This window comes from Homarus americanus, unplaced genomic scaffold, assembly GCF_018991925.1.
Source record: "Homarus americanus isolate GMGI-L3 unplaced genomic scaffold, GMGI_Hamer_2.0 scaffold32583, whole genome shotgun sequence".
NCBI classification, from domain to species: Eukaryota; Metazoa; Arthropoda; class Malacostraca; order Decapoda; family Nephropidae; genus Homarus; species Homarus americanus.
Genome location: NW_024713129.1, coordinates 11,491,964 through 11,511,634, shown reverse-complemented (window position 1 = coordinate 11,511,634; position 19,671 = coordinate 11,491,964). Strand labels below are relative to the sequence as shown.

Sequence of the window (19,671 nt, the reverse complement as noted above, 5' to 3'; positions counted from 1 at the left end):
CTCCCGTCCTCTCGGTGTTGTGGTGGGAGTGGCTGACAGCGGCGCCTCCCTCGCCCCGGCGACACAGGGCCCGGCCTCAGTCCCTGGGTCTCGCTACAACCGCTGACACCACCACCACCCGGCGCCAACCACCCTCATCTCAACAACAAGAGCAAGGTGAGCTAATGTCTTTATTATTATTATTATTATTATTGTTGTGAATGAATTAGTAGTCTGACCAGCTAGTTAACAAGATGATAACCAAGAAGCAGTCGTGATAGAAACCGTCTGGAGGAGGGGGTGGTAGGGGTGTATCTGAGACTACCGAGAACACACGGAAAATAGGTATATAAATCGGGTTAAGGCTAAAAAAGATGAGAAGCAGAAGAAACATAATATAAATAAAACAAGAGAACAGACGCACATAGTCTGTCACATTTAACACAGAAGATGAAATGGCTTGTAAGAACTGACACATCTGGTACGTTACATAATAGAACACCATTTTCATGCGCATGTACTGTGAGACAAATACCAGGGTCATCAGATGGACCAGTTAATTTTCCACTGTTGTATCTGGAAAGTCCGCGCATGCAAACGGGTGGCCATGTTGGTGGGCGTGGTTACGGATAGCTGAGTGAGGTGGCTTGGTGATAAATTGACCTGTACGACCTGCCCTACAGCTAGCACACGTAAAATTGTAAACTGCTGATGATTGTAGGTGTGTGGGAGTATGAAATATTATGTTCAAAAGGATTTTAAATGAGTCTTTGGTGCTAATTGTCATTCTAGGTGAAATTTGTGGGTAGAATTCAGTAATGAGTTTCTTAAGCTTGTTCCCATGGGAAAACTAAGGTGTTCTGTGTACTGAATGTGTCTGTTACATACTACTTTGGGCTGAGGATTTAGTTAAGAGTTTTGTCGATATACTGTAAGAGTGGGTAAAAGCAATGTCTAAAGAATACAAGACCAAATGATTGAAGCACATTAGCACATTTATAACATCATACTGTTGATTTAACTTATATGAGTCGGTCAGGAGTGTTGTCACATCATATGAGGAAAAATATGAGATTAAGGAGACCGCGCGTACGGACCTGTTGATCAGTGAGGGCGGTAATTCGTGCAAGCCTCATTGATAGTCAGATTCTGCCCCTCTTTCGATGCCAAATGGGTTAGTAGGGTGCTTCAACAGGTCGGTGTGTGTGTGTGTGTGTGTGTGTGTGTGTGTGTATAAAGATGTTTATAGCGTGTTTATGGAGCTATTCTTTTTTCTCTACAAATTCAAGTTCAGAGTTTCTAAGATGGCATCACTGGACACTAACATCTGCATTACACTAGTTAGGAGGGGAACAGCTTGACTTACTAACCGTAGAATATAAAAGACTATTGTTCTATAGTTCGTCTTGGAAAGAGTAATAGGAATGCGGTGGAGGTCTTGACTGGATGTGGTTGTGTGTGCTTGTCACGTCGGTAGGATGGGAGGGGGTTAAGTTAAGGTGGGGGAGACCGGATAGGATACAGGAGGGGGGGAGGAGGGAGTTGGGGGAGGATGATGGGGAGGTAGGTGGAGGAGAGAGGATGAGGAAGGTAAGTGGAGGAGGCGAGAGGATGAGGAAGATAAGTGGAGGAGGAGGAGAGAGGATCAGGAAGGGAGCGGAGCGGAGGAGGAATACACGCATCCCCCCCCCCAAACGTCGCGCCTCCCATAATTATCTTTCGTAACTGTGGCAGATCACCAACTTCTTCTTGTCTCTTAGTCTCATTCAATATATATTCTCCTCATGTGACGTGAAATCACTCCTAACTGACTCATATAAGGAGATAGGGCACGTAGCTGAGAGGATAGATAGGGTTTTGTCAGGGGAGGGTACCAATCCAGTAGTGTGTCTTAGTGTGGGAGGAAACGACATAGGTAAGGTTAGGAGTGAGGAACTTTTCAAGAGGTACAGGGAGGCGCTGGGGAAGATTAGAGATAGGGGAGGGATCCTGATAGTATGTGGTGTCTTGCCTAGAAGAGGGGTTGGTCGTGAATGGCTGTCCAGGGCAATTGCTATAAATTGCCGACTGGAAAAACATTGTGCAAACAATGGTTGGGCATTCATTGATAACTGGCAACGATTCTATGGCAACGACTACCTGTACAGTCGTGACGGAGTACACTTGTCTCGTGCGGGGGTAAAGACGTTGTCTGCATCCCTGGAGCGTGAAATTGTTACTCCAAAGGGGGAGTTTCGCCAGTAGAGAGAAGTCAGGGTAAGTGGGAGTCAAAAAACAAGCTGGTCCTGGGAAGTAAAATTGGTTACTCAGGACAAGGGGTAAAACAGGACCAGGGTAGGGTAGGTTTAAATGTATACTATACAAACAGTAGGAGCGTTCGAAATAAAATAGACTTGCTGAGAGCGGTTGTATGAACCGAGAATGTAGAAGTCATAGCAATCACCGAAACTTGGATGAATCTGGCGAGCAAAATTTTTTTATCAGAGTACCACATAGAAGGGTACAACCTTTTTCACAAGGATAGGGGAGGTAGGAAGGGGGGAGGGGTCGCACTCTTCGTCAAGGATACATTAAAATGTTGTATTAATAATTCAATAAAGGGTGAAATAGGAACCGAGTCTGTATGGGTAGAAATCACGGAAGGAAGAGAAAAACTAATTATGGGAGTGATTGACAGGCCTCCAAGTCTTGGGAAGGAAGCAGCTCAGCCCATATGGCAGGAAATGAGTAGGGCAGCAAAATATAACTTCAGAAATATTGACTGGGACAACATTGTAGGTGACTATGAATCTGAAGACTTCCTAGACGCAGTACAGGACAATTTTTTGAAGCAACTAATTACAGAACCTACTAGAGGTGACAATATATTAGACCTAGTATTAACAAATAAAGAAAATATTATCAGAGATATCACAGTAGGGGCAGAACTAGGTAACAGTGATCACAGAGAAATCAGGTTCACCCTAAATTGGGAAACGAAAAAAAATGACAATATAGTCAGAGTCCCAAACTTTCAGTTGGCGGATTATCAGGGGTTAAGAAGGTACCTAGGTGAGGTCACTTGGGAACAGTCACGTCAGTCACCAGTAGGAAGGGGTGAGGTCATAGATGACACAACAATTGATCATGACTATAATATATTCACAAGTATACTACATGAAGCACAAGAACAAAATATACCATACAGAAAGATTAGGTCAAATAAGAATGAGCCAAGGTGGATGACCAGAAAACTTAAACATGACATAGGAATAAAGAAAGGAATATATAAGAAATTAAAGGGAGGGGAGGAGCAGCTCAGAAACAGGTATAATGAACTATCTAGGAATGTTAAGAAAAATGTAAGGAAAGCAAAGAGAGACTATGAAATCAAAATAGCAAGAGAATCCAAGGCGAATCCCAAGGGATTTTTCCAGGTATATAGAACAAAGGTCAAGGACAAAGTTGGGCCTTTAAAGTCAGGGAGGGGAGAAGTGATAAATGGCAGTGAAGAAATAAGCAAAGCATTGAACAGCTACTTCTTATCAGTTTTCACAGAAGAAATTCGAGATGAAATTCCAGAGGTGGAACTGATATTTAAGGGAAAAGAAAAAGAGAAATTAAAGAATATCACTATCAGAAAAGAGAATGTTCTTAAGAAGATAAATAAACTAAAGAAGACAAAATCCCCAGGGCCGGATGAAATTTTCCCTCGAGTCTTGAAAGAGTGTAGGGAACAGATTAGCGGACCCCTTGTAAACTTATTTACAAAATCATTAGACACCGGAGTTGTGCCAGACTTGTGGAAACAGGCAAATGTAGTACCCATATTCAAAAAGGGAGACAGAGCATCAGCATCAAATTACCGGCCGATCAGTTTGATGTCAGTAGTGGGGAAATTTCTTGAATCAATTATAGCAGATAACATCCGATCGCATTTAGAGAAAAGCAAATTAATCTACGACTCTCAACATGGGTTTACAAAGGGAAAATCTTGTCTAACAAATCTGCCGACATTTTTTAGGAAAGTCTTCGAGGTAGTAGATAATGACGAAAATTACGATGTTATTTACTCAGACTTTAGCAAAGCATTTGACAGAGTACCGCATCAGAGGCTTCTGAGAAAAATTAAGGCTCATGGTATCGAGGGGAAAGTTTTAAATTGGATAAAATCATGGCTCACCGATAGAACGCAGAGGGTCAGCGTAGATGGTGTTAAATCTGAGTGGGGTCGTGTAACCAGTTGGGTTCCCCAGGGGTCAGTACTAGGCCCACTCTTGTTCATAATCTACATAAACGATCTAGATACTGGGATCAGCAGTGACATAAGCAAGTTTGCGGATGACACCAAAATAGGGCGGCAGATTAATTCAGAGCAGGATGCAAATGCATTACAGGAGGATCTAAATAAGCTGCAGGGGTGGTCTGAAAAATGGCAAATGAAATTCAACACCAGCAAGTGCAGCGTACTTACTATTGGAAGAACAAATACTGTCAATGTATACAGCCTTAACAACATCAACCTAGAGAAGTCGACTTGTGAAAGAGACCTAGGGGTACTTGTAAGCCCGGACCTACGGCCTAGAAAACAGTGCGTTAATGTTCGAAATAAGGCAAACAGAGTATTGGGTTTTATATCTAGAAGTGTAAGTAATAAGAGTGCAGAGGTCTTACTGCAACTATATCTTGCGCTAGTCAGGCCGCACCTCGATTATGCGGTTCAGTTCTGGTGCCCCTATTATAGAATGGATATCAATTCACTAGAGTCGGTGCAGCGAAGAATTACGAAAATGATTCCGGGACTTAGAAACCTTCCATATCAGGATAGGTTAAAGAAACTAAACTTGCATTCCCTAGAAAGACGAAGAGTGCGGGGAGATATGATAGAAGTATGCAAGTGGGTGAAAGGAATCAATATAGGTGATATAGATAAAGTTCTTATAATATCCGAGCAGGATAGGACTCGGAACAACGGATTGAAGTTGGATAAGTTTAGATTTATGAGGGAGATAGGAAGGAACTGGTTTACAAATAGGGTGGTGGACGAGTGGAACAAGCTTAGCAACCTTGTAGTAAGTGCTGGAACGCTGGAAAGTTTCCAAGGGAGGCTGGATAGATTCATGGATGATAGAGAGTGGTAGTAACTCTCGACAAGAGCTGCCATGCACAGGCCAACCGGCCTATTGCAGACTCCTTATTTTCTTATGTTTCTTATGTTCTTAAGACGATGGCGGGCAAAAATGGTGTCGTAAGTCGACTTTACGATCGGTAAATGTGTTTTCTGGAACCTCAATCTGGAATTTTATCATAAGGGCAAAAAGGATGTCGAATTACTCTTAAGAGAAAATATGGAATGCGAGACTATTAACGTGTGTGTGTGTTGTAGATAATTGTTATAACAATTTGTTTTATCCTCTTCATCTTTTGTTAATTTGTCATATTTCTGTTGTTTTTTCTTCTTTATGTACAGTAAGGCCATTAAGTACGCCTTTTAAGTGTTTACACAAAACAAACTCTAATCAAAATAAAGTGTTTTGATGTATTTCTATACTTTAATAACCAAGGACTTGAAACACGTACACTTGACTATTTCATACACTCAGCAATTATTAGAAGTATAACTCGTGAGAGATGAAAATTTCTTTCAAGCACAGAAATACATAAAAACAAAATGTAAGCTTGTCGATGTCGATATGCGTGTATGTACGTATGTATATCAGTATCAACATATGCTGTCTGTGCATGGCTAAAGGCGTGCACCACAGGCCAATGCGTGTTAGGTTCCTCTACATTTTTCATGCACAACATTCTCAGACGGTCACGACCTTCTCTCCATCAGCGACCACCTAACTCCTAAAAATACTCTTACACAAATTCCAGTAACAACGACCCTTGTCACTAAGGCCCCTCTGAAGGGTTTTTATCATAAGTGAATATGAAAATGACTTTTTAAGCAAGGAAATTTTTACTAATCTTCATATTTTTCATGTGCAAGATACATTCTCAGACGGTCACGACTTGCTCTCTCCACCCTCGACCACGTAAATCTTATAAATAGTCGTACACAAGTTCCAGCACTCTTAGTGATTGATGTCCCTCCTGAGAGAATGTTGCATAACGTCTCTGGGTAAAGAATAAGTATTTAGGTTATCTTGAAGTAGTGTTAATATTTACTTCCCTTTCTTACACCAGAAAAAATTGGATAAATATGTTGATAAATGATAATGATAAATAAACGGTTTAGATAATCAACAATAAATATTTAGATGAATAATACTGCAGATTAATATATAATGTCTGGATGAGTCGCTCAAAAAAACTATCTTTACAAACTTGTGTTGAGAAAATATGACGAAACGGACGAAAGATTTTGATAACCCTAACGAGACAACAGGAGTCGCATTGTTCATTTTGAAATTCTTCGATTTCCTCCATGTAAAGATAGTTTTTTGAGTGTGCAAGCGCATTTTTCTCGTATGTTTAGAAGTTGTTTTCTAGTGTATGAAGTGACTTAATTTACATGCTGAAAGACCTCAGTTGTTGAAGCACACACAGATAGAAGCAACTTGCAGGTGTGGAGTTTCGTACACAGTTTTACAATAGGAATGAATAATGAACTATGTTAATCGCCCAGTAATTTGCAAACAAATAGATCTATAAATTAATAGGAAATTGCTAAATATTTTGCTGAAATAAATATGTTAATGACTATACTAATAAAACGCTAAGTGCATAAATAAATTAATGTAAATATATACTTTAATAGACACACAACTCAATAAATAATTATATAAGTAAATTTAGTTATAGAATGAAGATGAACACATTTCAATCATCAATTACAACTTGTCGAGTGTAGTAGAAAAATAGGAAACATTTCTTTTCACCATAACGCGGGAGAAATATACTGGAAATGTTGAACGAGTTTCCACACCCACAATATTCTAACCAATATCAGTAGCATGAATGAGAATAACAAATACGAAAATTAAAAATATAAAAACTCATTGATGTTCGATAATTTCATAATATAACAATTTTTATATTTGAAGCTACAGCTGATATCTTGACGGTTAATTCTGTATTTAGTTTACTATATTTTATTTGTTATATAATATTATGATGCTGTATAGTAAAACTTGATATTGTATTTGGTATCTATTATTTTATATGTTATAGTACTCCCCAGGATTGATTTTTTTATTGATTTTGCCGCTTACAGCGGCTACTTTATTGTGCACCCCACACTCATCCTGTGAGCGGTAGCGCAAAAGGATTACAGAGTAGAGTTTACAACGGGTCATAATAATTAACCCCCGTTGTCAGGATATTATGGCACTGAATGTTACACAGTATTTAAATTACATTATTTGTTTAGTTCTATACATAAAGGGTAACTTATTCACAAATCAGTGAGTACAGGCGTGTGAGGCAGTATGTCTGGCCTCACACTTTGTTATTCACATTTACGTGAGAAGTATTCAAGCACATTGCGTATATGGTTCTGTACATGAGAACTGATATAGTTACTAAATGCAAACGAGTGGATACAATCTTAATATGTCGGCTATCTTGCCATTAGAGATGAAGTGTTGTGCCATTTCACACACAGTGTGCTAGGACCTGTCCAGGAGACGGCAGGGTATGGTAGGGTTTAAGGTCAGTCAGTCCCGCCCCGTACCAAGGTTAAGCTCAAACATAGAGATTACTGAACCACACAATTATTATTCTCCGTGTCTCTTCTTATATTCTTCGGCGCGGATTAGTTATACTGTATATTACTTGGGATACAGTTCATCTTATGTTCTTGTGAGGCTCTTAGGGGAAGGTGCAGAGAATACACGGGAAGATGAAGGAAGAACGCGTTAGGTAATAGAAGAGTAAGCGACCAGACCAACACACACACACACACAAGTTCGACACGTCTGACCTTCAAGCTGTGGTGGGTGGTGATGGTGGTGGTTGTGTTGCGTGTGTGTATGTATGTGGGGGAGGGGAGGGGGGGGGTTGTAGTATAATTGGTGGTGGTGCAATGGTTAGTGGTGGAGGATGCCTGCTATGGGTGGTGGTGGTGGTGCTGTACCGGTAGTGTGTGATGCGAGAAGATAAGCTGTGGTGGTTTTGGTTTTGGTAGTTGTAATGTTGTTGGCAATTGATGGTGTTGGTAATACTGGTGATAGTAGTGGTAATACTAGTAATAGTGGTGGTAACACCGATGGCAATAGTGGTGATGAAGTGGTGATAATACTGGTGGAAATAGTGGTGGTAACAGTGGTGAAGCGGGCAGGGGTGTGTGGGCGTGGATGTGGCGAGGACAGCCACAGGTATCCAGACAGCTTCAGTGTTACCAAGGATAGCGGGAACCACCTCACTGGGTTAGTCACGCTGATGTGAGATGACGTACAGGTAACATGACGCTGACGTACAGGTAACATGACGCTGACGTACAGATGAATGGAAAGAAACACACAGGAGACGTACTGCTCAGACGGACGTACTGTACAGGAGACGCACAGATAAAACGTTTTTTTTTATGAAGACGTATCAGCTTCTGGCAGTAAAAGCACGTTGTTGCTGAAAGCGTTGCCACACAGTCTCACCAGCGTTATATGTTAGAGAGGAGGAGGGGAGGGGTGGGACCTATTAACCTTGGCAACCGACCTCCGCATCTGTACCACCTACCACCACCACCATCACCACAATCAAACACACGCCTACCACCACATCACCACAAATACACACCTACCACTACTACCACCATCATCATCACCAGTCAGGCCGCACCTCTATTATGCGGTTCAGTTCTGGTGCCCTTATTATAGAATGGATATCAATTCACTAGAGTCGGTGCAGCGAAGAATGACGAAAATGATTCCGGGACTTAGAAACCTTCCATATCAAGATAGGTTAAAGAAACTAAACTTGCATTCCCTAGAAAGACGAAGAGTGCGGGGAGATATGATAGAAGTATTTAAGTGGGTGAAAGGAATCAATAAAGGGATATAGATAAAGTTCTTATAATATCCGAGCAGGATAGGACTCGTAGCAACGGATTCAAGTTGGATAAGTTTAGGTTTAGGAGAGAAATAGGAAGGAACTGGTTCACAAATAGGGTGGTGGACGAGTGGAACAAGCTTAGCAACCTTGTAGTAAGTGCTGGAACTCTGGAAAGTTTCAAAGGGAGGCTGGATAGATTCATGGATGATAGAGAGTGGTAGTAACTCTCGACAGGAGCTGCCATGCACAGGCCAACCGGCCTATTGCAGACTCCTTATTTTCTTATGTTTCTTATGTTCTTATGTACTACAGCTACCTTAACTACCACCACCACCATCACCACCATTACCACATCTACCACTATTACAACTACCACCACCATCACCTAATACCATCACTACCACTACTACTACATCTACCACTATTACAACTACCACCACCACAACCATCACTAACACATCTACCACTATTACAACTATCACCACAACCATCACTACCGCATCTACCACAACTACCACCACCATCTACCACCATAACCAGTACCACAACTACCACCATCACCAGCCTACCGTCATGCGCCCCCATCACAGTCGACATTATTCCTGGAATGGCAATCAACATCATTACCATAATTACTATATCGTTCAACCCACAACTACCACCATCTGTACCACACCCACTACTACCACCATCTGTACCACAACCACTATCTCCTGACACCTACAACTACCACCATCTGTACCACAACCACTATCCTCTGACACCCACAACTACCACCATCTGCACCACAACCACAATCTCCTGACACCTACAACTACGACCATCTGAACCACAACCACTATCCCCTGACACCCACAACTACCACCATCTGTACCACAACCACAATCTCCTGACACCTACAACTACCACCATCTGAACCACAACCACTATCTCCTGACACCCACAACTGACACCCAAACTACCACCATCTGTACCACAACCACTATCCTCTGACACCCACAACTACCACCATCTGCACCACAACCACTATCTCCTGACACCTACAACTACCACCATCTGTACCACAACCACTATCTCCTGACACCCACAACTACCACCATCTGTACCACAACCACTATCTCCTGACACCCACAACTACCACCATCTGGTCCACAACCACTATCTCCTGACACCCACAACTACCACCATCTGGTCCACAACCACTATCCTCTGACACCCACAACTACCACCATCTGCACCACAACCACTATCTCCTGACACCCACAACTACCACCATCTGGTCCACAACCACTATCCTCTGACACCCACAACTACCACCATCTGGTCCACAACCACTATCTCCTGACACCCACAACTACCACCATCTGTACCACAACCACTATCCTCTGACACCCACAACTACCACCATCTGCACCACAACCACTATCTCCTGACACCTAACTACCACCATCTGTACCACAACCACTATCTCCTGACACCTACAACTACCACCATCTGTACCACAACCACTATCTCCTGACACCCACAACTACCACCATCTGTACCACAACCACTATCTCCTGACACCCACAACTACCACCATCTGTACCACAACCACTATCTCCTGACACCCACAACTACCACCACTCTCCTGACACCACAACTACCACCACTATCTCCTGACACCCACAACTACCACCATCTGGTCCACACACCACTATCCTCTGACACCCACAACTACCACCATCTGCACCACAACCACTATCTCCTGACACCTACAACTACCACCATCTGGTCCACAACCACTATCTCCTGACAACTACAACTACCACCATCTGTATCACAACCACTATCTCCTGACACCCACAACTACCACCATCTGTACCACAACCACTATCTCCTGACACCCACAACTACCACCATCTGGTCCACAACCACTATCTCCTGACACCTACAACTACCACCATCTGTACCACAACCACTATCTCCTGAAACCTACAACTACCACCATCTGTACCACAACCACTATTTCTTACTAGTATCATTTACCACACACACACACACACACACACATACAAGGAGGGGGGGGAGGAGAAGAAGACAAAGGAGGGGGAGAAGAAAGAGGAAGGGGAAGAAGACAAAGACAAAGGAGGAGGAAGAAGACAAAGAAGGAGGGGCGGAGGAGGAAGAGGAGACACACAGTGAGGTTTCGTTATGACTCATGTCGCTCTTGTTGCTGTTCTTAAGATGATGAGAAACACAGACGAGAGAGAGAGAGAGGGAGAGAGAGAGAGAGACGCACCGATAATATAACATGAAGCCTCAATATTTATCAAGAAAACAATATCCGTGATTCTTATTAATAAAAAATAAAAATAATAATATTATTTTCTTCCTTAAAATAATTCTATATTACTATCACCAATGTTGTTGTTGTTGTTTGAATATATTTTAGGTGCTGCAACAGCCAGTGTCATCTTTAACATCGCCCCACAAAGCGTCACTTTGAACAATAGCCAAACACAGGAATGTCGGAGTGTTTGTAAATATTCAGGACAGATGGCGTCTCTTTAACACAGGAATTCTAAGTATTAATATTAATTTTCCGCAACGTGTATAGTTTTCAAATAATTACAGGTATTCATGGTAATGATTTTATCTTATTTATTTCAATGGTTAAAACTTTATATATATACTGTATATGCTGCTAACCACAAGGAAAGACGAAAACACGAAGTTCCCAAGCGCTTTCGTGTAATTCACTTCTTCAGGGGTGAGTACAGACAGTACAGACTGTACTCACCCCTGAAGATGTGAATTACACGAAAGCGCTTGGGAACTTCGTGTGCTCTTCTTTCCTTGTGGTTAGCAGCATATACCTGGATCACGCGCAACTACAGTGATTTACTTGCATATATATATATATATATATATATATATATATATATATATATATATATATATATATTTATATATATATATATATATATATATATATATATATATATATATATATATATATATATATATATATATATATATATATATATATATATATATATACTGGGGCGACCGCCCGGGGCCCCGCGCGTGTGGGGACCCCGCGGGGCCCCGGACTAGACCCAGTGACCTAGGACACATTACCTGTTGACTGGTTAATCTGACCTGACGGCTTTCGCCACCATCGCAACCGTGACCTTACCATCCATAGCGACAGTCCCATGGGGGTTGGTGGGGGTGGGTTCCTCTGACCACATAATCTGACTCCATAATCCATTGCACTCCACTCCACACAGCCAGTCCACCATGGTCAGTAACCAGTGAGATCAGGTTGTGTCCTGTCCTGGGGCCCCTCAGTGGCTGAGTTGCCCCGGGCCCCGCACCCTCCTAGGGGCGGCCCATAATATACTATATATATATATATATATATATATATATATATATATATATATATATATATATATATATATATATATATATATATATATATATATTGTGTAAATATTGAACGAGGATAACTCAAATGTCACTGTATCCGAGGACAATGAATTAGTATCCTACATAACGAATATAAAATTTGTTTCATAATACAGTATGGTACTTTAATATTGTAAAACATGTATATTGTTTTAATTATTAAATACAACCAAAGAATCCTAAACATTATTGTATACCTTTAACGCCACATCAAAGCCATTAAGTACATTACAAAGTCAGGGTTATACTAGTGACGAGCTCATTTTTATTATAATTTTGTTGATATGCAATTTTTTTTTATAATTTACGTGGTAGGACGCTTGATTGTTTGTAGACATCAACAAGTACTGTAAAAGACTCACTTAAGTTATGTTACCAGACTAATTTTCTCAAGTTGTCTTCTCAAGTACCGAACTCTGAGACCGGCGCCTCATAACTCTGACAGTTACAACAATTAAAACTATAACACAACACTAAGAGACTTCAGAGCGACTTAATAAGTATAACGAAACTGCGACTCGCCGGGTGTGCTGTACGGTACACCGTCAGTGTTTACAAATGTTGCTTGATTTACATATTTTTTTTAATTATCATGATTTTTATGAGTGGTTCCATGTGACGTGTACACCCAAACTACTTAACCCTGTTGTTAATTGTCACCGGTAGGTTAAAATATTAAATTCCAGGATATTATTAAGGGTTCAAAATGTCTCCCATAGTCCCTCCTGGATGCGTCTTTGGTGTAAATCGTAATCATTACATACATCTACACTCTACAGGATGTCAAACGAGGCTAATATGAAGGACGCGGCGAAGGAGTCGCTGAAGAAGGCGACGGATCCCCTGGAGAAGCTCCGTAGCCACTGCCTCTCCCAGGGCTACTCTGGCATCCTCTCCCTCGGCAAGTAAGTAACCTCACGTCACTGTGGCACTACCATTATTGCCAGTCGTACAATGATTACTAGACAAATCTTGCTTTTTTTAACTTATTATTTCTACCAAGCTATACCTATATTAGGTCAAGTCAGTAATGGTACAACTCATATATACTGTAGTTTGTATTATAATTATTTACATGGTTGTCCCTCTATAGTCTACACAGATGAGTTTACATTACAGGTAAAAGGTAATTTACAGAAGTTATCGCTCTGTCACTATTATCCCAATTTAGCGTAACAAACTGTCTTGTCGGGGTCATTTAAATATACGTACTGACATACCGATTCTACTTACTCTTCTTCAGGTTGTTCAGGCGGCTGGACAAGGACAGCTCCTGGACACTGTCGAAGGAGGAGCTGAGCCGCGGGGTGAGCCAGTTCGGTCTGGACTTCTCCGACGCCGACGTCAACAAGCTGTTCTCCGACTTCGAGAAGGATGGACAGTCTGGCATCAACTACGAGGAGTTCCTGGAGGCCCTGAGGGTGAGGCAGAGAGGGTAGAGTAGGGTAGCAGGGGAGGGTAGGGTAGCAGGGAGGGTAGGGTAGTAGGCAGGGTAGGGCAGCAGGGAGGGTAGGGCAGCAGGGAGGGTAGGGTAGAGAGGGTAGGGTAGTGGGAGTAAGAGTAGGGGGTTGGGGTGGAAGCAGGGAGGTGGTGGCAGGAGGGTGGGGGTAGCAGGGCAGGGGTGAGGGCAACAGGGAGGGTGGGGCAGCAGGAGTGGGTAGAGAGAGTGAGTGGGTAATAGGCTGGTGGGGTGGGTAGGGGGTGGTAGGGAGGTGGGTAATAGGAGGGTGAGATGGGGAGGAGTGGGGGAGGGTGGGGTAGTGGGGAGGTGAGGTGAGGAGGAGGTATGGGGAGGAGTAGGGTGAAGTGGGGAGGGTGGGGTGGTGAGGAGGGTGAGATGAAGTAGGAGGTGGGGGTAGGGGGGTAGGGTGGAGGTGGGGAGGGTGGGGTGGTAGGGAGGGTGGGGAGTGTGGGGAGTAGGTGAGGGAGGGTGGATGTGGGGGGAGTAGTGGGAGTTGGGGTAGTGGGGAGGAGTGGGGAGGTGGGGTAGTCTGGGGAGGAGGGGTTAGGGAGGAGGGAGTAGTAGGGAGGTGGGGTAGGGGGGTGGGGTGGGGTGGTGGGCAGTGTGGGGAGGTGGGGCAGCAGGTAGTGGGGAGGTGTAGGGGTGGTAGGGAGGGAGTGGGGTGTGGGGAGGTGGGGGTAGGGTGTAAGGGAGAGGGTAGGAGGGTGGGGTAGGGAGTAGTAGGGAGGAGTAGGCAGGGAGGGTAGAGATTAATGGGGAGGTGGAGTGAGCAGGGTGGAGTGGGGCAGCAGGAGGGGGGACAGTGGTAGAGGGGTAGGGTAATTAGTGGGCTGGGTAGGGGTGTAGGGAGGGTAGGAGTAGGGTGGGGTAGGGTAGGGAGGGATGTGGGGAGTGAGATAGGGGGGGTAGGGCAAGGGGTGGAGGGTGGGGTGGGGGTGTGGGGAGTGGGGTGGTAGGGAGGGTGGGGTGAGTGGGGAGGGTGGGGTGTGGGGAGGGAGTAGGGTAGTAGGGGAGGTGGGGTGAGTGGGAGGGTGGGGTGGGGGAGGGTGGGGTAATAGGGTGGTGGGGAGGGTGGGGAGTGGTAGGGAGGGTGGGGTGTGAAGTGGGGGGAGGTGAGTTGGTGGGAGGGATAGGGTGGGGTGTGGGGTGGGTTGGGGGTTGGTAGGGGTAGGGTGGGGTTAGTGGGGAGATTGGGGTGTGGGGTAGGGTGGGAGGGAGGGGGAGGTGGGGTGTAGGAGTGGGGTGTAGGAGGGTAGGGTGGCAGGGGAGGGGGTAGGGTAGTAGGGAGGTAGGGTAGTAGGGAGGTAGGGTAAGGGAGGGTAGGGTATCAGTGAGGATAGGAAGAAAGAGGAAGAGTGAAATTAGAAAAATAAAGAGTGGAACAGAAATGAATGATAAAAAGAAGAGGTGGAGGAAGGGGTGAAGGAAGACCCCTGACGGTATATAAAACACTAAGGGAGATATGTAAAAGTGGAATAAGGAAAGGGAAGGATAGAGAGAAAGGTAGGAAGGAAGGGGAAGGGAAATATGTAAAACCTATACGAGATAAACTGGCTGATGGAGAAGTGAGAGAATGAAAGTGAAGAGAGAGAGAGAGAGAGAGAGAGAGAGTCCTTCATCCACAGTCTCTACCAACACACACTCTTCCTCCCCATACAGCCGAGCATGACCGAGCCGAGGAAGGCTGCAGTGGAGGCGGCATTCAAGCACCTGGACAAGACTGGTGACGGCGTGGTGACCGTCGAGGACCTTAAGGGCGTCTACTCGGCTAAGAAACACCCTAAGGTCGTGAAGGGCGAGGCTACGGAGGAAGAGCTCCTGAAGAAGTTCCTCAACATGTTCGAGAGTAGCACTTCAGTAGATGGCAAGGTAATGTGTGTGTGTGTGTGACCAAAGAGGAGATTGAATGCTGCAAGACTAGAAGTGAATGATACAACGATAGTGCACTTGCTTCTCACAACATTGACTACTTAAAAGTTCGACTTCCATTGGATTGGCTATGAGAACATTGCTATACAGTGAGACGCTTTTGAAATTTCCTCCTGGACTAACACTGAATGGCCCCCCCAGCGAGGCCAGTTAGCCATAAGTGTTAGCGTTATCCTTCATAATTATCTATAAGAATGATAAAAAAGAGAACTTACTGAATTTGATGAACAGACTTATATACTCGCCAGGGGCTGAGAGTGTTAGCGTAGTACTGTAGTTCTTGTTTCTTGAGTTCTATCAGGTTCTAGGATGTAAAGTATTGTGCCGTGACACTCTAGGATAATACGACACCGTACAATTAATTCAAATACCACAGATTTGCCTCAGACTTACCTATTCCAATTTAAAAAGACCCAGGCAACTGCAGTAATGTTAAAAAAATCACAAAATCTAAAATTTAGTTATCGTGTACAGGGGGTAGATGTCCATTCCCCCAGGCGTATACTGTACACCCGGGCGCATACACATAAGACCTGGAGAACCTCGTAGTGAATAAATGAATAGATATATATGTGACATTTTGGACGTATATAAATGATCATCAAAACAATCCAAACAGAGTTATTTAAAAATGACTAGAAAAATCCCATGAAATCCTTATTAATGGCGCATGAAATTCCCATAAATCTTTAGAGAGATAAATGACAGTCTTGTTGCGCGAAAGTTCTTCAGAGTTCATTATGGCGCTGTTGTTGTTATACTGTATATGTTATTCCACTGTTTCGTTCATTTCTCAGTGTTGTTTGTGTGTGTACTATTGTCCCACTACCCATCTCATTTTCTGTTGCTTATGCTGCTATTCCACTAAAATCTTCTCCGAAAAAATTCCTTTGTTTCATATGATTTCTATTGCTCTTTGTGTGTGTGTGTGTGTGTGTGTGTGTGTCTCACTACTTTCATACTATTGTTCCATTGTCTTATTCTCTGTTGTCATTTGTGTATTATAATCCTTTACCAGTGCCTCTATACAGCTATACATTTAGTCTATTGTACAAGGCTATACTCAAGAATACTTCACTATATGTTCTGTATGTTGTATGTCAATTGTATCAATGTTTGTATGTTTGGTGTTGTATTATTGTTGTTACCGTTGTCTCTATACAGTAATGTTTTCTCCCCCCTCTGTTGAGTGCCTTTTGTTTCTATAACGTCAATAGAGAGAGCATGAGAGTGTACAGATATACAAACAAAGTAAACAGTAATTTAACTCGAATAAAGACAGCTCTTTTATACTACCGCCATTATTATAATTTTTTTTTTTATCTCCCCGCGTCTGTTGCAGGTGACGAAGCAGGAGTTCCTAGACTACTACTCCGGACTCAGTAAGGCTATAGACAAGGACGAGTATTTTGTCTCCGTCGTCAACATGAGCTGGGGACTCTAAAGGGATTCACTTACTCCCCTGGTGGTGGCGCTGCAAGACTTCCAGGTGGTGTCATAGTGGGATTGCCTTGCTGATACTGTAGGGTTCTAGGGATTGCTGTAGGACTTATTTTTATGCAGTAGGATTACGTTGGTTTCGTAGTGATGTGTTTTGTGATTAGTCTGAATGCTTTCAATAAACACTGTTCGACGACTTTTTGTTTTATCACCCCAAAAACGAAAAATTAATAAAAATAACTAAGAAAATTCTATAGCAACACACGAGGGAATTATTGAAGAAAAATATAATTCAAATGTTTAGTAATAAAAATAAGGGAATAGATAGGAGTAAGATAAGGAAATATGTAGAATAAAGATTGTAAATAATATGGCTGTAGAACGATTCGAAAGCGAGTAGAAAGAGAAGGAAATATATTGAAAGATAATGTAGATAAATATAAGGAAAGAATAAAGTAAAACGATAGGAAGTGGTTATAGACAAAGAGAAAAACAAAGATGACAAAGGAGATGAAGAAAAAGTGGAAGGAAAACAAGAGGTGGTAGAAGGAGAGCAGAAACGACTGATAATGATAGGAAGATGAGGTAACAGTAGATAATAATGATAATAATAATAACAATAATAATAATAAATAGTACAGCAAATAATTAGAAAAGACAAGGTACTGTTGGAAGCGTAGTAAAAACGAAAACAGTAACAGCTGCAGTTTAAGTTTTACAAGTGATGATCAATTGAACAAATAACGTAAATTAATAATAACAAAAAACAAATAACCGCAGCATTAAGTTAGACTTAAAATAAATATCTTACATCATTTTAGAATTTCTGATTGTTGATAACTATAGCGTAATCTAATTTAATATCTAATATACTATAGGATTAGGCGTGTGTCTGTCTGTCTGTCTGTTCTGGGGAGCCGAAACGGCACAATCATTTTTCATCAAACTTGGTGGAAATATCACAAAAAAATTCGTAGAGTGGAACAAACCTGGTTCCATGTCGATGGTTTCTTTAGGAAGGCATTAATTAACCATTTTATTTACGATGGAAAACGATGCAAGTCTATGGACTTGGCGCACGCTCATTTGCTGTACGCTAGCCAAGCACGAGCATTCAAACTTTCACTGGGCATGAACGTGCCCGCGATCACTTGTAATATACTATAGGAATAGCCGTTTGTCTGTTCTGGGCAGCTGAAACGGCACAAAGGTTTTTCATCAAACTTGGTGGAAAAATCGCAAAAAAATTCGTAGAGTGGAACAAACCTGGTCCCATGTCAATGGTTTCTTTAGGAAGGCATTAATTAACCATTTTGTCGCTGTACGTTGTCAGCCGGACGACGGTTGCGCGCTAGCCAAGCACGAGCGTTCAAACTTTTGCCGGGCACGAAGGGCCCACGATTACTTGTTACTAATATACGCGTAGCAATGCACTATGTTACGTCAAACAATAAAATTCTTCTTCCTTATATTGAAAAGATTATATGCAGTGTGGAAAGTAAGTCTATGAATAGTGATTAATGATACAATCGTTGAAGGTTCTATCAGTATATGTTAAAACAATGATCTTTCAAAGACAACCAACTCTATTCATTCCTATGTAAATGATCAACCCTACATATATTCTTCACCCTGTCAGTCAGTCTCATGAGATGAAATTTTGAAAGCCAGAAACAGACTACGGGAAGACTTCATGCGTGTAGCTGGGTGAATTGCACCTAACTTGATTCTACACAATTCATAGTACATTTTGTCATCACCACCATGACAAAGTATTGAAACTTCAGGCATCACCCTTACTTCAAGTTTTACCATGACAAGCTCCGCCAGGCCCTGCTTTACAGGCGAACAGTTGGCAACGATTAATGCTGACGTTAAAATTATCTTATTCCGCATAAGCAACTAAGATCTTTAAAGAGTATTTTAGGTTAGTTCTATACAATACGTCAACTATTAAAGATTAAGAGAAATACTTCTCTCTAGGTTAACAATTTATGTATACGTATACTGCTGCAGTCTTTTGTCTGGGTGAGGTGCAGAAGAAAGCCATCAAAACATCAATAACGACCATACCAGAAAATTCCCAGCAGCGTTGATTATTCGCTCTCTCTATTCAGACGAGCTACACTCACTCAATAGTGCCAGTAAAATCGGTTCAGGAGGACATGTGGCACTGGCAGGCCCCATGACTTTTCCGTTGAAATTCCATTCTGCTCAACTTTCACTCATCAAATCACATTTATACTCCGGGCTAACACTCTATTAAACTTGCCACAAATCCCAAGTCATTTCACGAGTTTTAATTCTCAGTACTTTATGCTTGACTAAGAAACGTCTAGCAGGTTGATCTAGTGAATTTTTTAGCGTATTAATATTTTCCTCCTTGAAGAGAATTCAAATTAAAAGATTTATTTTTTTATTTTTAGAAG

The 19,671-nt window shown here is 42.4% G+C and overlaps 1 protein-coding gene across 1 annotated transcript; it reads left to right on the top strand.

Moving 5' to 3' along the window:
- Positions 1-17,438, top strand: LOC121867206 (crustacean calcium-binding protein 23). The gene is made up of 5 exons (XM_042367040.1): positions 1-156; positions 13,191-13,316; positions 13,655-13,832; positions 15,533-15,742; positions 17,145-17,438. Exons 2-5 carry the CDS (start codon positions 13,192-13,194, stop codon positions 17,244-17,246), a joined length of 615 nt encoding a protein of 204 aa, XP_042222974.1. The 5' UTR covers positions 1-156; position 13,191; the 3' UTR covers positions 17,247-17,438.
- The last annotated feature ends 2,233 nt before the right edge of the window (positions 17,439-19,671 follow it).